Source organism: Corvus kubaryi, unplaced genomic scaffold, assembly GCF_017639235.1.
Source record: "Corvus kubaryi isolate FWS band 111438036 unplaced genomic scaffold, C.kubaryi_AGA036_p1.0 37398, whole genome shotgun sequence".
In the NCBI taxonomy this organism is placed as follows: Eukaryota; Metazoa; Chordata; class Aves; order Passeriformes; family Corvidae; genus Corvus; species Corvus kubaryi.
Window position 1 is genome coordinate 23,993,165 of NW_024581137.1, and position 21,970 is coordinate 24,015,134.

Below are 21,970 nucleotides of genomic sequence, written 5' to 3' on the forward strand. Positions count from 1 at the left end.
GCTGAGTCAGTTTTTAACCAATATCCACACGTGGCACTTGCTCTCTTCCTTCCAAGGAAGGTGCTGCTTTGTCAAAGATCACTACACATTTTCTGATTATTTTTCTCCTTTGACTTTGTAGGGAGAAATTGGCTTCCCTGGAATGCTGGGACAAAAAGTAAGTGGGCATGATTTGTTGGGGAGTTGTGTTAAATGCTGAGACAGGGTCAATGAGTGGATTCAGGGCCTTCCTGGAAAGTATAAGACACTGAGGGTATTGCTTGACTCAATGACCAGCACTGCCTGGACTTGATCAAATTCTTTAGGCTTTTTAGTTTAGGAGAAAACTCTCAGATTTAACTCTTTGCCATTGTTTCTCTTTTTCCCCCAGATTGTTTGTTTAGTCATAATCTTCCTCCTGCTTAACATATCCAAACTCTTGTTTATAGATTTGTAACTGCCCTAATTGCTTGGGTTTTATTCACTTGAAACTAATAAATATTTCCTTCTTGATACTCTGAAACAAAATAGCACTACTGTAAATAGCAGTGGTAACTATGACCAGTTTTATGTTATCATTATTCTGTACTTGAAAATCAATCAAGATTCAGATGTTGGCTTATGGAAAACCTAAAGGTGGATAATTTCATGACATAATCAAATCATATCTCTGAAATTAGGAAAAGGAAATAATAGTTGCTCCTAAAGAGATTAGAAGATGACTGAATTCACCTTCCTTTCCCTAAGTATTTTTATCACACATGCATCTTAACAGCAAAGCAAGGTATTGCCAAGGGGTCAGAGAGTTTTTCAAGCCTTCACCCCTCCAAGTCTCTAATCAGGTTTCTGATCTCATTTGGCCTCTGCCTTAAGAAAGGATTTTTCAGGGGTATGTGGGTAAATGGTGTGAGGTGGTTTTTTTTGTTTGTTTTAAAATATTTTTATAATAATTTTGGATTTCTAAGAAAGAAACGGTGCCAGAATTATCTAGAGGAATCATGTGAATGAAAGCAATGTGCATCTGTTGTCTTGGATGAGGCATAACCATGTACTCACCTCCTGCTTCCTTCCCTCTGCAACCACCAAGGGAGAGATGGGCCCGAAGGGACAGTCTGGAGTACCAGGATACAGAGGACCTATAGGAAGACCTGGAAAACGAGGCAAACAAGTAGGACCACAGTGTTTCCTCTTCCTGTGGCTCATGGCATCTGTGTGATTGTGTGGTCTAAGCTCTTGTACCCTGCACTGTATTGCACAGGGAGTGGACAGAATTCCTGGAACACCTCACAGGCATGCACAAGCTACACAGGAGTTAAAGCCTCAGCTTTAGGGCTGGAGTCTTGTCTGCAGCATTCAGCTCCCTGCTCATGCAGCGTGGGAAAAGATGTATTTATCCTGGATTGGTAATGAGCTCATTTAATACAATTTGAGCATACCTTGAAGGCTTCCTTTGAATCCTAAGCAACATAGAGCTACGCTCCCAGCCACACCTGATGGCTAGAGAGCTCAAAACTATGCTAGCAGAGCTATATTTTCAGACATTCAGATGAATTGTAAGGACTAGGAATTGTGTGTAAATTGGATACTGACTCCACCACTATAGCATTTCAGTGGTAAGGGCTTAGCTGGAAGTATTTTATTTGCAGTCTTGTTATGCAAGGAGAAGCACATCCCTGCTTCACTGTTGCTCTGATTAGAACAGGTAATATCTGAAGTGATAAAATAGCCAGGGTGGGGAAAAAAAGGGTGGGTGTTAGGGAGGAAATAATAGGTAGGAAAGTAAGGAAGGTATGTGCAATGTAAGTCTGCTTGATGACCAACAAGAAGGTTTTTTTGTCCTAGATTTGTCAGGTTTTAAAAGCTGGTGTGTGCTCTTTGCTGGTTTTGAGGGGTTTTGCTTTATTTTTTTTGTGAACTCTGCTCATCCATCCTGCCTGTGTGCTGTGGAATATCTTTCCACAGCATAAGGCAAGAGAACACGCAGCGCCTGCAGAGCAGCTTGAACGCTGTGCACTCCTTCTGTGCACAACCTTAGACATGTTGTCACCTTACACAGTGGTTTAATAAAAAAGTGGTGACATAAGTGTGTCATAAATTAAGGCAACAATCGATGCGACTAAAAGACCTACAGTCTGGCCCTAAATCGGTGTTTCCAGTCCCAAGGCTCAGTACACAAACCCCTTTCTGGTGCCCTGAAAGCAATCTTAGCATTGATTCATCATTCCCTCTCTGTAACTGGTGAGCTTGGTATTTCCTTTCTTCTTTTCTAATCCTTTGAAAAAACTGGGGAGTGGCATTTTAAGGCTGTGGGTCTGGCTGCCACCTTTAAGTACTGTACCTATCTGGCTGTTTGTTCAGCTGAGAGGATAGTTTCCACCAGCATGGGGCCATTTCCTGTCTCTTGGTCCAGCTGACATGCCTAGATAAAAGCAGCTAAATTAAGCAGGTGTCACTTCCACTTCCATTTTGAGATACGTCTTGATTAGCTCACTGACTTCTTCGACTCTCCCTGCCTCTGGGGCAGGCTCTTCCTAAAAGGTAGCCAGGAGGAGGGAGTCACAAGTCACAGTCCCACAGCTGCTAACTGAGATATAACACCCAAAGCTTTATAACTTGGGAGCTGACCCTAAGCAAACCCAAGTTTAGGGTTTCAGTCTTGAGAAGGAGGAATGACTTAGGGCTTTAGATAATGCTACTTTGAAAGAAAGAACATGAATATAAATATTGTCAATGGGAAAAGCTTCTCCAAATGGCGTGGGCACATGTGAAAAATAAACAAGGCAGAAATACTGAACATCAACCCTTGCTATTATTATTTAATCCGTCAGTGCTAAGCAGGAGAGCATTAAGCAATCGTTCCTCCAAAGCAGGGGACACAAAAACCAGCTTGTTTTCAGTCAGTACACGTCCGACTGGCACCGCCTTGCCTCTGTCAAATTGCTGCTGTGTGGGGGAAAGAGATTTCCCACAGTCTTCTTTGGGGTTACAAAATCCTGGTCTGCTAGTTCTGGGTTGCGTAATGTAAGAAGTAATTAGAGATCAGCATCACTGACATTCACATAAATCCTGGAATGTTTTTATGGCTCAGAACTTACCTAATAGGATTAAACAAAGCAAATATTCAATTAATTCTTTATAGGCCATGGCAAAATCAGCCTTCCTCTGCTGAAACGGTGCAAGTGACATTCAAACGTATCCATGGGATGTAACATATTATATAACAACAATCATTTCAGCATGTATTACTATATATGCTTTGCTACTCTTAAATTAGACATGCAACCATTCATCATATGCCTTTGAATACACATTAACCTGGAATTACACCATCTTCAAGGAAATATTCTCCTTTGTCATTAAAAGAAAGCTTACGTAGTAGACATCACTTTGATTATGCTAAATAATGTGTGCTGCTACATAAAAATCAAGTCGGATACTTAAACTTTAAGCTATGTAATACACTTCTGAAATATAAAGCTGAGAAATCCAAGCCTTGGAGAGTATATGAGCAGGAAGGTAAATATAGTTATTTTTAATAAGCGTCACCATATTAAATTCAGGAGCAAAAAATGAGAAGGTGTCAAACAGTTCTACGTTGAAACTTCCAAATGCCTAAGGATATGCTTGTATGAACAAGCTCCCATGAGGCAAATTAGAGCTGATTTTAGAGAATATTAGCTATTGCATGGTAACTGTGTGCAAGCCCCTCTCCCACAGGTAAATTTGAGGCATTGACTGCTTGTTTGGCTGCCAGAGGGACATCATTTGTCAGCATGCTGTTGCTAAACACTAACCTGCACTTGTAAAGCCAAGCCCTCACTTGGTTTGTGATGATGTGTTAACATAGATACACCCATGGTGAAAGTCAAGAAGATACAGGAATCCAGGCACCTCAAGCACTTCTAAAAATAGTGTGAGCTTCAAAGTCAATAGTGTGCTTCTGAAAGGCTGCACCCTAAGACTGGGAAATGTCACTGTGGAAGCCCTTGACAACTCCTCAGTGATTTTCCCCTTTCTTTCTCAGCTGCACTCACTCCTAGAGAGTTACAAGGGTTAAAAACTCATCCTTAAAAAAAGGCTATCAAATGACTGAAGTCAGAGCAGGGTGATTCCTGACTCCTCATAGGGCAGATCCCTGTGACCATTCCCATTTGGGAGCAGAAGTCCTGCCTGGGCATGCCTTTCTGTCTCCACATAGGAGAGGAGAGCACCTGTTCCCTGAGGTGGTGTCCATGAAGCTTGTGCTGCGAGCTTCTTCTGGCAAATCTCTTGGCTTTCTTAAATGGGAAGCCAGTGTTGGCTGGAAGAGGTTGTTTGTTACTAATAGTTTAGTCAGTAAATGGATGTCACTTCTTTTCTAGGGACTCAAGGGAGATGTTGGACCGGCGGGTGTCATGGGCCCACCTGGTAAGCCTGGTCCTGTTGGCCAGCCAGGCCCCCCTGGACCGTCAGGATTAGGTAAGCAGAAGATGAGGTGATGTCTCCAAGAGTGTCCCTGCTCCCCAGCCCCTCCTGACTCATCAGGCACACATAGGCTCCTCTTCACAAAGTGCTGGAGGGCTTTGTTTGCTTCTCCATTGATGGCAAGGAGAGGATTTCTCCTGGAGGCAGGTTATGCCATCCTTGTCCATTATAAGGACTCTATACCTTACTTTAAAGCCTACTTTATGGCTTTTTATGTTTCAAATAAAACCAAAAGTAAAGCCTATGTGGTCCCTGAGGGATTTTTGTAGATGGGGATAATGAAAAGCCATCTGGTGGCCTCAGAGAGACTAGGTAATCTCCATCATCAAAGGTCTGCTTTTCCAGGTATCCTGGAAAATGCTCACCTTGTGCAGCTCTGCAAGAGAAAAACAGATGAGATCCAAGTTACAGTGGCATTAAGGAAAGAAGGGAAGAGAATGGAAGTGAAAGGACTCAGGGAAAAAAGAGCAGTGGAGAAAAACTCTCTATATAATTAAGTGCTTGAGATCTATGTTCACTGAAATCGTGTGTGTTGTAGAAATCATGAGGAAAACCTTGTAATAACTGGTAATTGTACAGCATCAGAGCTGTGCATGCACATGAACCCTGGTCAGCTTGTGGGTCCAAACGTGGACATGAAGGACAATACATGACCCACAATGCACAGTGGCAGTGAAGCCTCAGGTAGGGTTTCTCACCCTGGATATAAACTAAAGTATCTGGAAAGAAAAGCAAAACCTTACTATTGCTTCAAAGGTACAACAGCTGTTTGTACTGCAGCCAATCTCTTCAATGTCCCCTTCCATTTTGCTTTCCCTTTTTCTTCCCTTGCTTACATCAGTGGACAGGAGGTCTCTTCTTGTGGTGGTGGGGAAATGGAACATCTGTGAAGCTGGACACAGCTTCAGAGTTTTCACATATGCCTCCCATTAAGAAGCATATTTGCTTGAGTAAATTAGCTGGAAGCTTTCAGAAGGCAGAATTTTCACCATGCTGATGGGAAGGCAGCCAGGACCTTGAGATTACTTTTTAAAGGCTTTATTCCATCCACAGAAAGTTTGTGTGTCAGGGTTGCTAATAATTTTCCTCTAGAATATTAATTCTGATCCTAAAAGACATTTCTGTAATGACTCCACTGCTTGCAGAATGAACATACTGGCTCATTGTCTAAATTTGCAGAGCAGCACATCCTTGCCAAATTTTAAAAGTCAAAAAGCAGTATTTTTTTTAAATGTTTAATTAAAACATAAAAAACCTCCTGTATTTTTAGTTGTGTTTTGCTGTACAGAAACCTGTGAAACAGCATTGCTCAAGTGGTTGTACAAAGGCACAAGTCCAGTGTGTTGTAGATGCATACAGAGAATGACTCCACAAAACTTGGTGCATAGGTGCTGTAGAGTGATCTGTGTGTTCATCCTGTCCTGAATTTCTGTAGCTTCAAACAGGCTGACATTTATTCTAAGCAAATGGTCTCTCTCTTCCTCTATAAAACGGGTAGAAAAATTCAAAAGGCGATCTGAAACAATACAACTGTGGTAAAAACCTGGCATCTTTCTCCTGAATTAGTGTTTCTGGTAACCCTTCGGTTCCCAGTGGATTTGGTGGGAGATGTGCCTATCTGGAAACTTGGGTAAATGCATATCTCCACCTGGCCTGTACTTTTCCCACTAAGGCTGTGTTTGTGTGTTGTGTAGTAACTTCGTAACCAGGCAACCTGGTACTCTGCTTCCCAGGGCAATTTGCAATAGGACCAAAGGGAGAACGAGGACTTCCAGGGCCTCCAGGGAGATGTCTCTGCAGAACCCCACAACATATGAGTAACCCATCATATGAGGAATCTGTGTTTGGACACAGCTACCCAAAAGTTCCCGCGGTAAGCAGGTTTTCTGGGAGGGGATGTGAGCAGTTCTTAAGTGCTTTTACTACAAGAGATGTGGTACTCACTAATTTTTTTATTTAATAGGAAGATATATGGGCAATGTGTGATTTCTAGTACCCAAAACCTCTGAGATCCAGCTGGTGAAAAAAAGTTCAGTCTCATAGATAGTTGTGTGATTGATGTGCTGAAGTGCAGCTGTTTCAAAACATCAGCAAGGCAGCAAGTATTTGGAAACCTTTTTCAAGCCTGAGGATGCTGTCTTTCATCTACTACTGTATATATATAATCTTTTGTTCTTTTTATTTCATTAAATCAAAATGCATTTTAGATTGGTCAGTAAAGTAAGCATCTCTTTCTTGGTTTTTTTTAAGACAGTGATTTCAGAATTGAATATTGTGGTCAAGCATTTCACATATACAATAGAACTTTCTCCCAAAGCACACACCCTCAACCTTGAACCGAACAGGAGTTTCCACAAACCATGAGAATCAGGTGTCTGGGCTCCTGTCTGCAGACACATTGTATTGCTAATAGTACACATGATATAGCTCATTCTCATCTCTAGCCTTGAAAGCATTTTTATGAGCAAATTGGACAAAATAAAGGACAAGGCCCTGGTGAAATGTGACCTAGCAACTTTTCATCACTGATTTCTTTGGGCTTTGTAACTACTTTTTATGTACTTTTCCTTCTGCTGGGCTCTGCCTTATTATTCCGTACACTGTAGCCCTTAGTCAGCAATGCAGATGCTACCTTGCTGCTGTGTGCTAGCACAGCCCAGCCACTCCACTCACGCAAGTGGAAATGGAGCCGTGTCTGGCAGTCTCTGAATGTCAATAAGCAGCAATCAGCTTTGTTAAAGCCCCATCTATCACACTGTCAGAAAGCTGTTACAGTGTGTGGAAGGGACACACTCACAACACTGCCCATTAAACTGGGTCATTGAGCTCAGCCTTTTGCACAAGTGTGTTGCAAGTCTTGTGAGCTGTGTCAGCTGCTCACTCATCCCTAGCTGTGTTGCATTAGGAAAAACGCTCCTGCTGTTTTTAAAACATACTGGTGAGAGATGAATGTGCTGAAATAAAGGTGCATTTCACATCACACTGCATGCAAAAAGACATCATGTGCTTTGCAGCCTGGAGAACTCACAGGAAAAAGTATAAGGCTCACACTAAAATGTGTAGGTCTTATTACCCTCCTTCTCCATCAGGCACAGTTTCATACCCGATCTTAAAAGATAGCAATGAGTGTGTAAGCATCTAAAATACCATACACTGTCCCTAGGAGCCCCCAAGTGCCATTTTGTTGCCAGGAACGTGGGATGGCAAAAAGGCAAGGCTTAGCTCTGGAAATGAAGCACTTCCAGAGCAGCAGTCCTTGTTTTCCTGCCTGCCCCATTTGTTTTACTCCCTCAAGTGTAAAGAGCAGGAGCTTAAACATCACTGTTGTTTATTCTGTTCAGATCCCCATGTAGCAGCTTTGAAGCCTGTCTTGGACCACTTGTCAGCTCTTGTCATGGTTCTATAGCTGCACATGGAAAAGATCCAGAGATGGTGCTCTCTGCCCTGGCCCTGAGGTTTGCCAAAGCAGCACATCCTCAGCACCATCACCCACTGCACCCAGTTGCTCCTCCAGTGCCAGCACAGCCAGAGGAGGGCAGAGGCTGGGGAACAAAGTGCTGTTTTTCTGTCACTGGCTTAGATTCATTCGCTTTTTTCAATCTTGTGTAATTTCAAAGGCTGATATCAGTTGAGACAGCACAGTTCTGCTATTGATTTCAAGAGAAATTGGAGCTCTGGGGCAGGGCCATGAGCTCCTGAACACAATTACAGAATCAGTTCTGTACTGGCATCCTGTTCCCTTGCTTTCTTTCAGTCAAGCTGAAGGCATTTTTATTCAATGCTTCCTTAATGAAAATGGCCTTTGTCCAGGGTTATGGGAATATTCTACTATGTAAAAATTTCAGGGTAACTTGTTTTTAAAAGAGCCAATTCTGTTTATGCTGGTGAGAATCAGACTCAGCCCTAAATCCATTTTGCTCAGAAGCACTCTGTTTGCTTTTTCTTAATTTAAAAATGGCTTGAATCTTGCAAAAATTAAATAGATTAAGATGCTGAAGGAAGAGATTATTTCCTAATGCCTCTTACATCCAATTTCATTGATCAAGACAATAAAAAAATGGGTAAGAGAGCAGCTTGTCCTAATTTTACCATTTGAACTAAATTTTTTTTTCAGTGTAATTGAAGACTTGGCTTTAGACCGTAGTGTATGCATATAAAGAAACATGCATTTTAGTGCCATTTAAGTCTAAAGAAAGCACAAAGTGGTAAAAGTTAAGTGAAGGTTGTATTGAGCCATGCATTATTTATTTTGTAGCCACAAACGTGCCTAAAAAGTTATAGTCAATCCACAAAAAGCACTTATGCCTATTTGGATTTTGCACTTGTTTCAGCATCAAACCATTTGAACACCAGAAAGTTCTTCTCAGCAGTGATTGTGCACCAGTATTTGTATGATTTTTATCTGTGGATGTGCATTTCAAAATAGGGGCCATTGGAGCCATAGTTAGGTGCTCATGAAGCACCATTCTTTCCGTGGGTGCAGGTTCTCACCTCCTCTGTTTCTGAAGACAACTAAACCATTTTTCTGTGTGATTATTTACCTATTTGAAGATACATATGGCGAAACTAGATTCTGTGACACTCCAAAAGGCTTCTTGAAAAAATTACCAATCACCTCTTTTTCTGTGCCCCAGATATTTGTGGTGAATAATCAAGAAGAATTGGACCAGTTAAACACCAAAAATGCCTTAGCTTTTAGAAGAGATCAGAGATCTTTGTATTTCAAGGATACCTTTGGATGGCTGCCAGTCCAGGTGAAAATATGACTGTGGTCTCAGAAAATTCGTGAGTGTATGTTTCATTTTGAAATACAGAACATACTTCTGTACTTAAGGTGTCATACAGAATCAATTAAGCAAATGGGGGAAAAGCTCATTTTTGAACACTGCCACAATTGTACATATTTCTCTGAATTTTGTTCACAGGAGTCTTAACTACTGAGGCATTAACTCAGCAGTGGTGCAGGTTTTGCTAACCTCCCTGTTAACCAGGTTCCACTGTGAGCAAACTGGAGCAGAGCTCAGGGAATTACGGTAGTAAAGAGAGTTTTTATTTAATACAAAATAAGGCAAAACTCACCAGGGTACAAAGCTGCAGAACAAAAACCCTTCAAACCAAACTCACATATTTCCTTCTTGCTCCAAGGAGCTGAGTCCTGCTGAAATTAGCAGCAGGATCCTTCTTGTGTCTGCTAAACCTTGGATCAGACTCTGTATAAACCCTCTGACCAACAAATAACAAGACATAAAAACCTGGTTGTGGGATCTGCCCCCCAGAGCCCTTCACCTCTGCTTGCTAGCCAGGCTGCTGCTGGTCTGGTTCAGTAACCACTGTGTGTTTTCTTGGTCAGCTCACCCCTTTCTATCCCATGGATTACCGCTTGGAGGATGGGGGTACCTGTGGAGACGGGATCGTGCAGGATGGGGAAGAGTGCGACGACGGCAATGCAGTGGTGACTGACGACTGTATACGTAAGTTACAGTGCAGCAGGAGTGGCTTCTTTCTACCAGGGAAGGTGCATTAGTTGTACCACAGGGTACACTGCTGTCTAAATCACACAAGGAGAGCTGGTGTGGTTTGTGGATCAAGTGCAGGCACAGGGAAAGGGAGGCACAAGGGGCACAGGGTGAAAACTGAGGCCTTCGTGCATGTGGATGGCACACACTAGCACAGGGCAGAGGTGACAACAGCACTTCTCATGAAGTGCTCACTGGCTGAGTCAGAGCCAAACCACTGCATTTTGGGGGCCACATCCAGCAGCTGGTTTACTCACACACCTTTCCTGGGGGCTACCAGCTCTCTGTCTAAAAGCTGTAGCACATCTTTGCAGTGCAGCACAGCCCTTGGGATAGACACTGATGCTGGCTGTTTCTTATGGTAAAATAGATCCTGAGTCCAGAAACACCACTTTGAATTTCGTTATTCACTTAGGGATAACGAATAGGGATAGGTGTCTACCCACTACCTTCACTATTAGATTTATACAACATTTAATTCATGTCTACTGATTTTGGATAGCAAAGAGCATACAAGCGTTCAAGCGCCTGTGGCAACCTTCACTTCTCCCTCTCAGTTACTTTTATGGCTTGAATCCTTCCCCAGAGCACAGCTCTATACCATCTCCACACAGCAGGTTTGGTACTCTGCTGTTCCTAGCAAAGGGATGCTCCATCACATTTCAGAAGTGTCACCCAACACTGAAAGATGCAATTCTTCATTTATATATCACTCCATTTTTGAAAATGGTGTCTATGCAGCCATGCCCCATGCAAGTTTCTCCATCCACCTGTCCATCACCACCCTTCCCCTTATAACTTAGGAATCCCAGTCAGCTTCTCAATGACAACAGGAAAGAGATTTCAAAGGCAATTCAGTCTCAACAGGTCTAGGGAGACATAAATAAAAGCTCCTCTAAGCTTGCCTGACTGCAGAGTACTCCAGAGAGACAGCATGATCTCTCCTGTCTCCAGACATGAGAAAATGATTCAATTAGAATTTGCAATCAACCGTGGGGAACAACCATGCAGGAAAATAGTCTTTATTATTTCTAGTGCCTGCAAAATTATACGCTGTATGTCTGAGGGCACATCATGTTCTCTGTGCTATGCTCTGGGCAAAGCTTCAGGTCAATGGAGGCCTTGCAATTCATACATTTCTGACACTGATGTGACCCAGGGAGTCAACACTGAGTTACTTGGAAATGAGCACATTGTCATCATTCTTCTCCTGTGACCGAACCAAAAGGAAAAGGCTAGCCAAGTGTTAAATGGATTTTATTGTAAAATAGACTTGTTGGTCTTAGAAGCATCAATTTCTGACAAACACATCCTTGGTGCAATTAATTAATCATTTCTATTTGTAAACAACCCACTTTAGCCTCTTACAAACTCCCTATTCCAGAGTGTCTGTTTAATCCTTTGCTTAACACCAGTGGATTATCTGAGAAGATGTCAAAGGGATTTTAACTAAATCAATTTGTTCATGTTAGAAAGTCATTCTCAATATGCTGAAGATACCAAAATCAAAGTCCAATTGCTAAAATGGCAAACAAACCCACAAATTACTGCAGCCTACACGTCAGTCACCATGAAAAATTGTGACAAGTCCCACTCATGCTCAAGTCAGTAGCAGTCAGCAATGGGAAAAACACATTTTTGGCAACCATCATATACCTTTTTTTTATAGACAGGCTGCATAATTCCATTTGTATGTGGCAACTCATAGCAGACAAACATAGATGCTGCACAGAATTAGGTAAAGGTCTAGGCTAGGAATTTCAAATGACTTAAAGATCTAAGAGTATTTTTTTGAGATTGTGACCTCCCCAGGCCATTTATGTTAACTGTATTTTATGTTTCCTTTAACTTGTTTTTATAGTAATTATCTATGGCAGTAATAATTTTTAGAGCAAGTAATTAGAGATTCGGTAGTAATTATTTTTAGTATTTATCCATTCTTTCCCTTGGTCATTGAAATGGGGCTAAAACAAGTACATTCTTTGCAGTGAAGAGTACTGCTCCTCCTAAGACAGCCCTTACAGAATGCCCTCCCCAAAATATCTTGTTTTATACTTAACCCTTAAAAATCTAGTTCCACTTTCTTTACCTGTTTCTTTTACATATGAAGTGCCTGGAAGATATTTGTTTCTTTGTTTTTCACCAGGGTGCCGCCGTGCTTACTGCGGAGATGGCTACAAGCATGAGGGGGTTGAAGACTGCGATGGGGCGGATTTTGGATATTTGACATGTAGAACATACCTTCCTGGGTATGTAAGAGGAGGTCTTCACTTTGGTTTGGTGGGCTTTTGGTTGGTTTGTTTGGGGGGTGTGTGTGTATGTGTTTTTCCTTTCTTTTTTCTCTTTGCCAGCTTTAAAACAGAGGAACCTCACTACACTTAAAGCTTGTTCTACTGGGACCACTGCAAGTAGCAGGGAAGAAAGAGTCTATCAAATTATTTCTGCATATCATTGACTTTAAGGGGCAGATCTCATTTCTCTGTAAGAAGTACATGCCTCTTACTGCACAAATCAAATGAAGGTCACATAGACCTATGTTTGCCCATTTCTTGCCAATATTTCCTTAAATGTCCAGCCATGACATAAGAAGAGTAGGAAAGGCCATGAGAAGATGATCACACTGAAGGAGAAAATCCACAGCAACCAAAGCACAGGCTCCTGCCGACCTCCTGCTGCCTTTCCCGTTAATGGGTACTCTAGGGGCGTATTCGGTTCTGAATCAAGCAGTCATCTGTCAGCTTTTCCAAGGCGCAGGAAATTCATTCACCAGCAGATGCAAAGCCTTGCATCTGCTTAGCAACCTCCTTCATTTTAAACATCTGCTTATTGTTGACTTGCTTTCTCTGCCTTAGTTTAGGCAGCTTCCTCTGGTCAGCGTTTTGCCTCCTACAGCAGCACCTCTATTTAGCTGTCAGGTATTGTTACTGGCTAACAGGAAACATTTAATTTGCAAATTAAATTATGCGCAGAGGCCTCATCATTCAGGGAACAATAATGTGCTAATTGACAGGAATAAGAAACCACAGGACGTCTTTGTAAATCGAATGCTGTGCTAATCCCTCCACTGTAATTGTTGGAGCACTCCCGGTGTAAGAGATTACTAAAATCCAGACCAGTAAACCTGACAAACCTGAAGCACTTTACAGAGACCTCATCTTCAGACAGTGTGGAGCTGTTTTCTACTGTAAGAACTATTCCTTTCTAAGAGTCTGAAGTTTGGTGCCAAAGATAGCACCACAAAAGACTGAGGAAAATTTTATAAATTTCACTTTGTGTGTATATTCAAGTTGTGAAGAGCGACTGAGATCTTTTATTTTTGTGTGTAGTCTGCAAATTATCTGCCAAACTAAAGAAAAAGCTGTGAATCATGAGTAAAGTGGGCTGAGTATGTGAGTATGGCACTCCCATGGGAGTTTTACCCCAAAGTAACCTTTCCTCCAAGAATTCTGTTGCAACTGATTTTCCCATTTTTACTCTTTCCAGCCCACAGATCCCTCCTCCTATTTCACACACCTTCTCTTCAGATTTTATGTTGGTCTGAGAATGTGGGTTATCCAAGGACATAGTTTTAAAGCTGCTTAGTCCACAGCTTGATGCTGTGGATGGGCTATTCGTTTAGACATGCCAGCATTAAAAACTCATTTAAATTCTTATTAACAACTCTGGTGAAGTCTTCAGTAGGTAGAGTCACTGCAGCTCAGTTTAAGTCAGTAGAAAGACAAAATCTCTGTTTTTCCTTATTTTGCAAGGACTCTTCAATTTACTTTTTTAAAAAATTATTTCAAATGTGGGAATGTGTCACTCATTATTTCAAGAACGTGAGAAATAAGTTAAAGGACAGACACAGTCACGCCTGCTGAAGCTGTTGGGAGTAACTGGAAGAACACTTAACTCAGACCATCAGATATTTCGTTCCACAGCTCCCATGGGTGAGTGCCAGGGCCTTTTGCATCCACCCCCACGAAATGCTCTAGTCCTGCTGCCAATAGGGATTTTAGTTTTTTTAACTGACATTATGGGGAGTTAAGTCTTCACTCACAGTTTCTCCTGGACTCCTCTTTTGCTGATAAAGGAGAACACACTTGAGTACTGATGAAAATTGCCCTCCAGTTTTGTTTCCCATATGTTGTTGCATGTGTATATTCTGAGGTTCTTCGCTCCTATGGAGAGTTACATCCAGAAAACCTATAAGTGAACTATACCATGCTTTGAAACTGAGATATTCTCTTTTATTCTAGGTCTTATGGAAAATTGCGATGCACTTCCTACTGCTACATTGACTCCACACAGTGTCGATACTTCACATGAGGGGAGTGGAGGCGGGTAGCATCCCACGTGTAGCGGGTGCTAGGTGCTACTCTATCACCTATCCAAGAAGGACTGGGACAAAAAACACCCCACCCACCTCTGTGAGAACAAACAAAGACACACGTCATGCTGCTGATGGCCATTTTGAGATTTTTTTTATAAATTTGTGAGATAGGGAAAAATAGGACCACTGCATCCTGTCTTAATAGAGAAATAGATGTCAAACAGTGTGAGCCAGTGAGATTTTCATGTGGCTGAGGATGGCAACTTGCTCTCAATCATAAAAGCAACATTAAACTACTGGAAGCTGAGTTCCATTAACCAGGAATATTGTGTAACAATTACCTCCACTTAACACTGTTAAACCCAAATATACTCTCTTCAGGGGTTTTGTCTTTAACCCTTCTCTGCATAAACACAAAGCGTATCTTGGATGCGGTGTTTAGAGGGACTTTCCCTTTATTGCAATGTGAACTTAGCAAGTGCTGTATCCACAAGAGATTACTTCAGCAACAATAAGGTTACCAATACTCCTTCATTGGTCAAAGGAGTTAAAGTTCTTTCAGAATCAGCAAATCAGCCAAACAAGCTTGTTAACATCACCTTCAGGCCAAGGCGTTGTCTGTGTGTGTCTGTGCACTACAAGCAGTCACAGGAGGCCTGCAAAACACAGTACAAAGGACAAACTGGACAAATAGACTGTGAAATAGCCAAGAAGTTCTCTCCCAGGAGAAAATCAGACAAGGAGGGAAGATAAAGAAGGAACATATTTCCATATTTTTCTCCTCTGTGCTGAGCTGGCTGGGCTCTGCCTGACCCCAAGGGGCTGGGACAGCATCGGTTCCCTGCCTGAAACCATGGCCGTGTACACATTGTCTTCACTCTGGTGTCCACACTGGAAGGTCTTTACATGTGCAACCCCTTGTCCACCTGACCATCATCATTCAATTCCCAGTTACACCCTGTCCTCCCTCCCCCTCTGCCACTTTCTGCTGCCATGTACCCCAGTGTGCACGCTCACTTTTGTGTCGCCGTAAATCAGACCTCGGAGTAGTGTGTTTATGGATGCTCAGTCGTGCTGTGCACTGTACATGTGGGTTTTGTTTTTTTGGGAAGGTTGCTCAACTATATCAGCTCTGATTGGAGTCAGAGTAATTATACACTTATTTATTAGCAAGGGTAATTATACACTTATTTATTAGCAAGTAGTGAAGAGCCAATTTCATATGGAAAGCATATTAAATGTTATGTGACAAAGAGTCTACAACAGAAAATGAAACAAAGAATGTGCAGAATTCAGGACTAAAAGCCTTAACACTAGGCTTTGTTTTCATACAAGCCACTCTTTTCTGCTTTGTGGTAAATGTTGTACAGGACTGTGTGAAATGTGTGAGTTATCTGTGCTGGTGACAGCGCTGCAACAGCTGCACTGACACTGGCACTTCTGTAGAGGTTAAATAAAGGTGGACGTTGTGGTGTAATGATAATGCATTAAGGCAATCAAGAAATACATGCAACTTTTACCACCTGCCAGAAGACTTTAACATATGCATGTATAAAGTGATATTGGAAATCAACAGTTAACAACAAAAAAAGAAAGAAAATTCGTGTACTCTTCATGACTATCACTTACCTGGGCTATTTATGTTGCTATGAAGCCAAGCCACCAGCATTTGTAGCCCATTTCAACAGTTTAATTTTTTTTTTTTTTTTTTTTTAACTGAGGTCTTAATAAAAGGTCAAGGAACCACTGGAGCAAGAAAATTGCCACAAACTCTGGAAATCTGGGCACTAGCACAGCTGCCTTTTAATTTCCTGTGCTTGTGCAAGCAGCAGGTTCCAGCAGCATCACACCACGAGGAGCAGGTGTAGGGTTGCTGGGAGGCTCTCGAGGACAGACACGCTCCCAGCAGCATGTCCTGCTGGCCATCCCTCCGGCTGAGCCTGTGGCAGCATCTGCTGGGTGTTACTATCCCTCGGGCTTGGAGACACTTCATCTAACTACTCACCTTCTCCAAGGAATTAATCTCAACCTCCCAAAAGGCTGGAGTCTCCGAGAAACTTGGTAATTCCAGTGGCCTTTCACCTTCAGTTTTCAGTCGAATCATTTTGAATTAAAATCTCCTACCTCTGAAGGACATTGGAATAACAAAGCTACGTGCATGGATCATAGAATATGTAAACAGAAGATGTGATCACCCAAGTAAAACTGTACTGTGCTGCACATGCTCAGAAAGGGGCCTATCAGTCTGGTCAGTCTGAGAACACTTACAAAGCGTGGATTTTAAATGGACAAAGCAATGTAAAATATAAGGAAACAAAACAAAAGTTTCATACTACTGTTACTGTCTTGGTTCCCTCAGCTGATAAAGCATGAAAAAGACACCAAGCAAGGTATAGAATATATATGATTTAAAATGGTGCAAAATAAATCCTTTGCCCTCATTTCTGACATACCTGATTTATCATTAATTGGGTATTCTTCATCTGGGTTGTGCCTGGTCTGCTGCAAATTGTCTTCCCTCCTTCTCTGAGCTTCTTAACACATTGTGCCAAGACTGGTTCAAAAGTTAATTGGAACATTTCAGCTCATTGGACTTTTGTAGCAGCAAATGCTTGTGGGAGAGTTTTCTAATGATTAGTATGCAACTCTAGGCAAGTACAAAGCAGTATGCCATGCACTGTATTAATGTATACAAAAAATCCGGCTTGCACTTAATATACAATTAAATATATGTAATTACCTACTGCCTATACTAGCAGCTCATGTCAATAAATCATGCTACCTTAGTTCCCCTATGTCCTTACTTTCACTTATTTAATTTTGGGTTTAACAACAGGTTTTTTAAATATAAGTACCTAGTTTAAGATGCTGGGGAGGGAAAAAACCCCTCTTTTCCCATGCCTGCTGCCTGTCCCTGCCTGCCATGGGATCTGGTTCTGTGTGGGCACAATGACGCGCGCACAGCCTGGGAGTGTGACTGTGCATTCCTGCTCCTGGGCTTTCCGCTGCCTGTTTCCCAAACTGACCCCTGCAACACACCATGGGCAGAACAGCTCCACTTCCATTGATTCCTGGCTGGAATCTGCAATGTACTTGTTTTTAATAAGGCTTTGGGCTGTGGTTTGGGGGATTACCCCCTCCTGCTACCTGATAATGTATTTACTGGCCGCTATGTAATTTTGTATCAGAGGCTGAGCTGATGGCTGCCAACCAGAAAGCAACAGCCTCGGGTGCTGGTGGACAATGGGAATGGTGGTGTTGGCACCTGGGATTTGGACGCTCCCAGAAACTGGCACCCAGGCTTCGAGAAGAGGGCCCTGCCTTGCAGTAGCAACCTGTGAGTCTGTTGTCCCAAGGCTTCCATGTATAACAGGGCATTCCAGAGATGGGCAGTGCTGCTGTCCCCAGGGGAAAAGGAAGTGTATTGACAGACAGAGAATGAGTGAGTCTGTTTTCTGCCTGTCCTTTCTAAAAACTCAGCTTCTGTGACACTCACCTTGCTGGCACCCAAATGCCTACGTCATTTCCCTCTTCCCTTCAAACCATTCAAAATCATAGCTGTAAAGGCTGTCCTTGGCCATAAATCTGGCCATGCACGTCATCTCCTTCTTTCTTATTTCCTCTAAAGGCACCAAAGTTCATATCCTTTGAAGCCTCCTGAAAACTCTGCAACACCCTTGCTGCTCTGCCGGGTTTCATCAGCTTCTCTTTCAGTCTCACGCCATCCCTTTTCTAACATCTTCTGCTTGTGACAGCCCTGCATATATCACAGCAAAGCACCTTTGGTCATGGTTCTTACCTTCTGAAAATTGTAGGGTGCATCTCCCACTTCAGCCCCACTCACTTGTACAAGAGAGAGGGGATTGGTGGTTATCCTTAAACTGCAAGTGCCCAAGAACAGTCACTGTCCTTGAGCACCAGCTGTTTATGAGGAATAACAGTAATAAGTCCCCAGTTAGCAGCTTTTGGGGACAATTCAATAGACTTGGCAGCCACATACACTCAGGAGATGTATTTTAAAAAGATGACCAAAATAAACCCAAGAGAAGGAAATCAGTGCTGTGCTGTGGTTCTTTGATGATATTTAAGTCTATCACGCACAATGCTGCAAGGAGATCTTTAAAAAGCTGTTGGAAAAATCATGTTTAAATTCACAAAGGGTGAGGCAAAGAGAGCACTTTCTGATAGACTTTCAAGTTCTTTCTCTGACAGCTTTTGCCTAAGGAAATGGATATGTTGAAGCAAGGGTCCCTTCCCTGGAAACCATTCCCTTGCAAGGAAAGCACAGAATCACGGGCTATTGAACTCTGCTACAGGCAACATTAAGGCACTGGCAACAGCACAGACAACTGGTGAATGTAAAATTTGGATCAGGAATTTGGATCAGAGTAACTGATGCTTATTAATCTGGTAAGAGGCTATATAACTTGTAGACCATTAGAGCACTGCCAGACTTTAACCAAAGAGAAAAAAGGAACAAAGCCTGAGTAAATGAGCCATTTGTGTCTTTAATGAACATAGTCAGTGAAAAACCCCCACAATATTAATGTGTCCAGTTACATGCCCGGAAATGTACCCTATGCAGAAAGCTGGTGTCAGTCCAGGGTTGAAAAGGCCAGAGCAAAGCCCGGGCACATGCTTTCATTGTATCAGTAATTACTGGGGCATTTAGGACCATGGCCCTGAACCATCCCAGCCAGGGAAGGCTGCATTTCAAAGGTAGCCAGGCCAAATTACATTAGAGGAGTGTACTCCTCATGGAAATTACATTAGTGGCTACTTCCCTCCCTCTGTCCCCCACAAAATCCTGGCACTTAAAAGGCACTGAGTTATAGCCCTGGCCTTCTGTATCTTTTAATTCACTCTGACAGTTTCCCCGAGCGTCTGAGGGAGGGTCCAGTTTGGATGCATAATCTTCTCCAGTGAGAGAGAAGAGGGTTTAAACACATGTATTTTGCTGCAGCCTTCCCACACACTACTGAGCAAGTAGCCCTCCTGCATGGAGTTCTGCTCAGGATTTTTTTGGAAAGGAGGGGGAAGGAGAATGATGGAGCTGAACCCATCAAAGCCACTGATAGCAAAGCCAAGGGATTGGTGGGAGCAGGAGCCACTCTGGCCAGTGTGGCTGGGGTGGGATGGGGCCTCATGTCCATGTGGGGCATCACATGTGTATTGGAGAATCTCCTGTTCTTTGGGAAAAGCTGTGTGCAGTGCTGTCCCCAGGGTTAATGCTTCTGGTGGTATCTCCTGCAGGACACAGGAAAGGACAAAGCACTCCCTGAGCTGTTTTGCAGGTGCAGCTGGGAGCCTGCCTGTATGTGATAACACAAACACAGAGCTTTGACAGAGCAGGAATCTGAGTTAATGGCACAATAAATCAGCCAGGAGGAAGAGGAGGTAACATTAACCTACTCACACAGCAGCATGCTTAGTACATTTAGAAACTTGGCAACCGATGACCCTCTCTTAGCTGCTCTAAAGTGTCACCATTTAATAAGTGAACAAACTGACATCAGCATTAAATTCAAGCCCATGGCAAGATGTCTTTGACCCTTGTGCCAGGTGTGGAGGAAGCTTTCAGTATTCATCTTGAAGAGGAGTCAGAGCCCTGTCAGGGTCCGTAGCATCCTCTGTAGGGCAAACAGGGGGGTGGGTGTTGATCGTTATTCACTGTCACTCTCCTGGGAGGAAGAGACACACAGTGGAATTCCCACTGAACCACTACTGAGTGCTGACTTACAACATGGAAATGCAGGCATGTAGCACTTATTTTCCTTTGCCTTCCTAACCAGAACATCCCCAATTTGGTGGAGCAAGCAGAGAACTGCTCCAGAACCCCACCTGTTCCCCAAACCCTTCATGGGATCCCAGAAATTCTTCAGTGACTAATCTTGTTTGGAAGAGAAGAGGTACCATTGCTCCCTGCCCTCCTCATTTTCAATTAGCCATGTATCCCTGTGAAACTCATCATGCATGAGTTGGGAGAGGCTGTGCTGAGCCAGTCAGACATTTGGGACAGGTTATGTTTGGTGCTTCCCATGCCTTCCTCTCGGAGGTTATTTGATGGACAAACGGAAATACAGAGGAGCCTGGCAACCCTGATGCTTCACAGGAAAGTAATTTCTTTTACACATTTCCACTGGGTTTGACATTTTACCTACCTGGCACTACTGCTCTGAGGACAGCATGTGCCAAGAAAGAGAACACTGAGGACTGCTCAGGTTTTGAGTTGTTACCAGATTTAAAGAGGAGGATGAGTGATTAGAGGTGATAAACAGAACAGTTCAGGCAATTGAAATGTCCAGAAGTGACTGGTTGAAATGTGTGTATTATGGGCCAAGATCCACAGGGAGACTGGTTGTGAAATACAATAAAATGCTGAGTTTAAAGTGTGATGCCACCGTACATTCAGATAAACCATCATAATACACGAGGTGGCTGTAGTGACAAGTTACTCTTTTGCTCTCATTTGAGCAGAGATTGGTTGTCAAACCCAGCAGCAGCCCCAAAACAGAAGCGTGGGACCAGTGGGGAAAAGCTGGTAATCTTGCTGGTCTTGGTGGGCACAGTGAAGGGCAGAGAGGCTTGCACTGTGCCAGGACTTTTTGAGCAAGACAATGTCTGGTGTGAAAGGCTGCGGGATTACAGCTTCTAAATAAAGCTCCAAGAGCTGTACCTGCTGCTGCCTGGGGTCAGCAAGCTCTGCTTTATGCTGCCTGAGACCGAGCTCTTACGCTAACTTAAAGATGTCAAATATTTGTCCTCTGCTCCATACTATCGGATTATTTGATAAACAGTTATGTCCTGTAGGTTTATCAGGGAGTAACCACGTGGCAGGGAGGATTAAACTGCCGCGATTGGCCTATGGAACAAACAGCTTGGCATCAGAGAGTTTGCACTGGGTATTGGCAAGCAAGAACCGAGCCCTAAGGACATGCAAATAATGTGTTTATTCCTCTCGCATTCAGCAGTCAAGTATCTGTCAGGCCATTTGCAAGGGAAACCCCCTGCTCTCCCTGTACTGCCCTTGTATTTTTGCAGCCCTGAGGATGGTGGGACTCCAGCTGCAAGGTAAAGAGAGCTAAAGCTTCCTGCCAAAGCCCCCCAAAAGGCCGTGAGGGGGTTTCTGCAGCACTGTGGGGGTGATGCCGGCTGGCTCCGGTCTCTCTCTTTGCTTGCAGCACCCATATCCACATTTCCCGGCAGGGTGGCCTGCTTGGTGAGCACATCTGTATGTGAAGACTGAGGACTTCTTAATTTCTGCTGTCACCACGGCAGATGAATTGCATCGGGATCTGGGAGTGGAAGGAGTTCCCCCTGCACCCTCAGCACCTGTGGCTCAATGAAGGTTGTCACTGAGGCTGAAGGACACACGCCATCAGCTGTGATTTACCAATGTGGTTATATATGTCTTATGTTTATTTACTGATATAAGCCAAGACAGCTTTCCAGACCCTCCCTTGGTTTCACCAAACTTTGAAGCCCGTAAGAAAAGTTCCTTAAGGCAAGACTCCCTCAGCAGATTATTTTTTTGTCTCTTTCTGTTTTAATAAAAAGGTGATAACAAATAGCTATTTTTGAAAAGCTCTATTTGTGTAGGAATATCCTGCTTTTATGTGTTCTTAGGCATTTCCATCAATAGAGCAGAGAGCTGAGCTCCAATTGAGAGGGTCAGTAGGCAAAAAAAAATACCAGTGTG

General features: G+C 43.0%; 1 protein-coding gene across 2 annotated transcripts in view; it reads left to right on the forward strand.

Annotated features, from left to right (window-relative positions):
- COLQ (collagen like tail subunit of asymmetric acetylcholinesterase) overlaps positions 1 to 15,437 on the forward strand; it is a 39,502-nt gene extending 24,065 nt beyond the window's left edge. For both annotated transcript variants that reach the window (XM_042043514.1, XM_042043515.1), the window contains 8 exons: positions 122 to 157; positions 1,067 to 1,147; positions 4,341 to 4,437; positions 6,177 to 6,316; positions 9,078 to 9,197; positions 9,794 to 9,914; positions 12,106 to 12,208; positions 14,198 to 15,437. In XM_042043514.1, coding sequence (XP_041899448.1) covers positions 122 to 157; positions 1,067 to 1,147; positions 4,341 to 4,437; positions 6,177 to 6,316; positions 9,078 to 9,197; positions 9,794 to 9,914; positions 12,106 to 12,208; positions 14,198 to 14,267 — 768 coding nt within the window. In that variant the 3' untranslated portion in view covers positions 14,268 to 15,437. The remainder of the gene's footprint in view (positions 1 to 121; positions 158 to 1,066; positions 1,148 to 4,340; positions 4,438 to 6,176; positions 6,317 to 9,077; positions 9,198 to 9,793; positions 9,915 to 12,105; positions 12,209 to 14,197) is intronic.
- Positions 15,438 to 21,970: the final 6,533 nt, after the last annotated feature.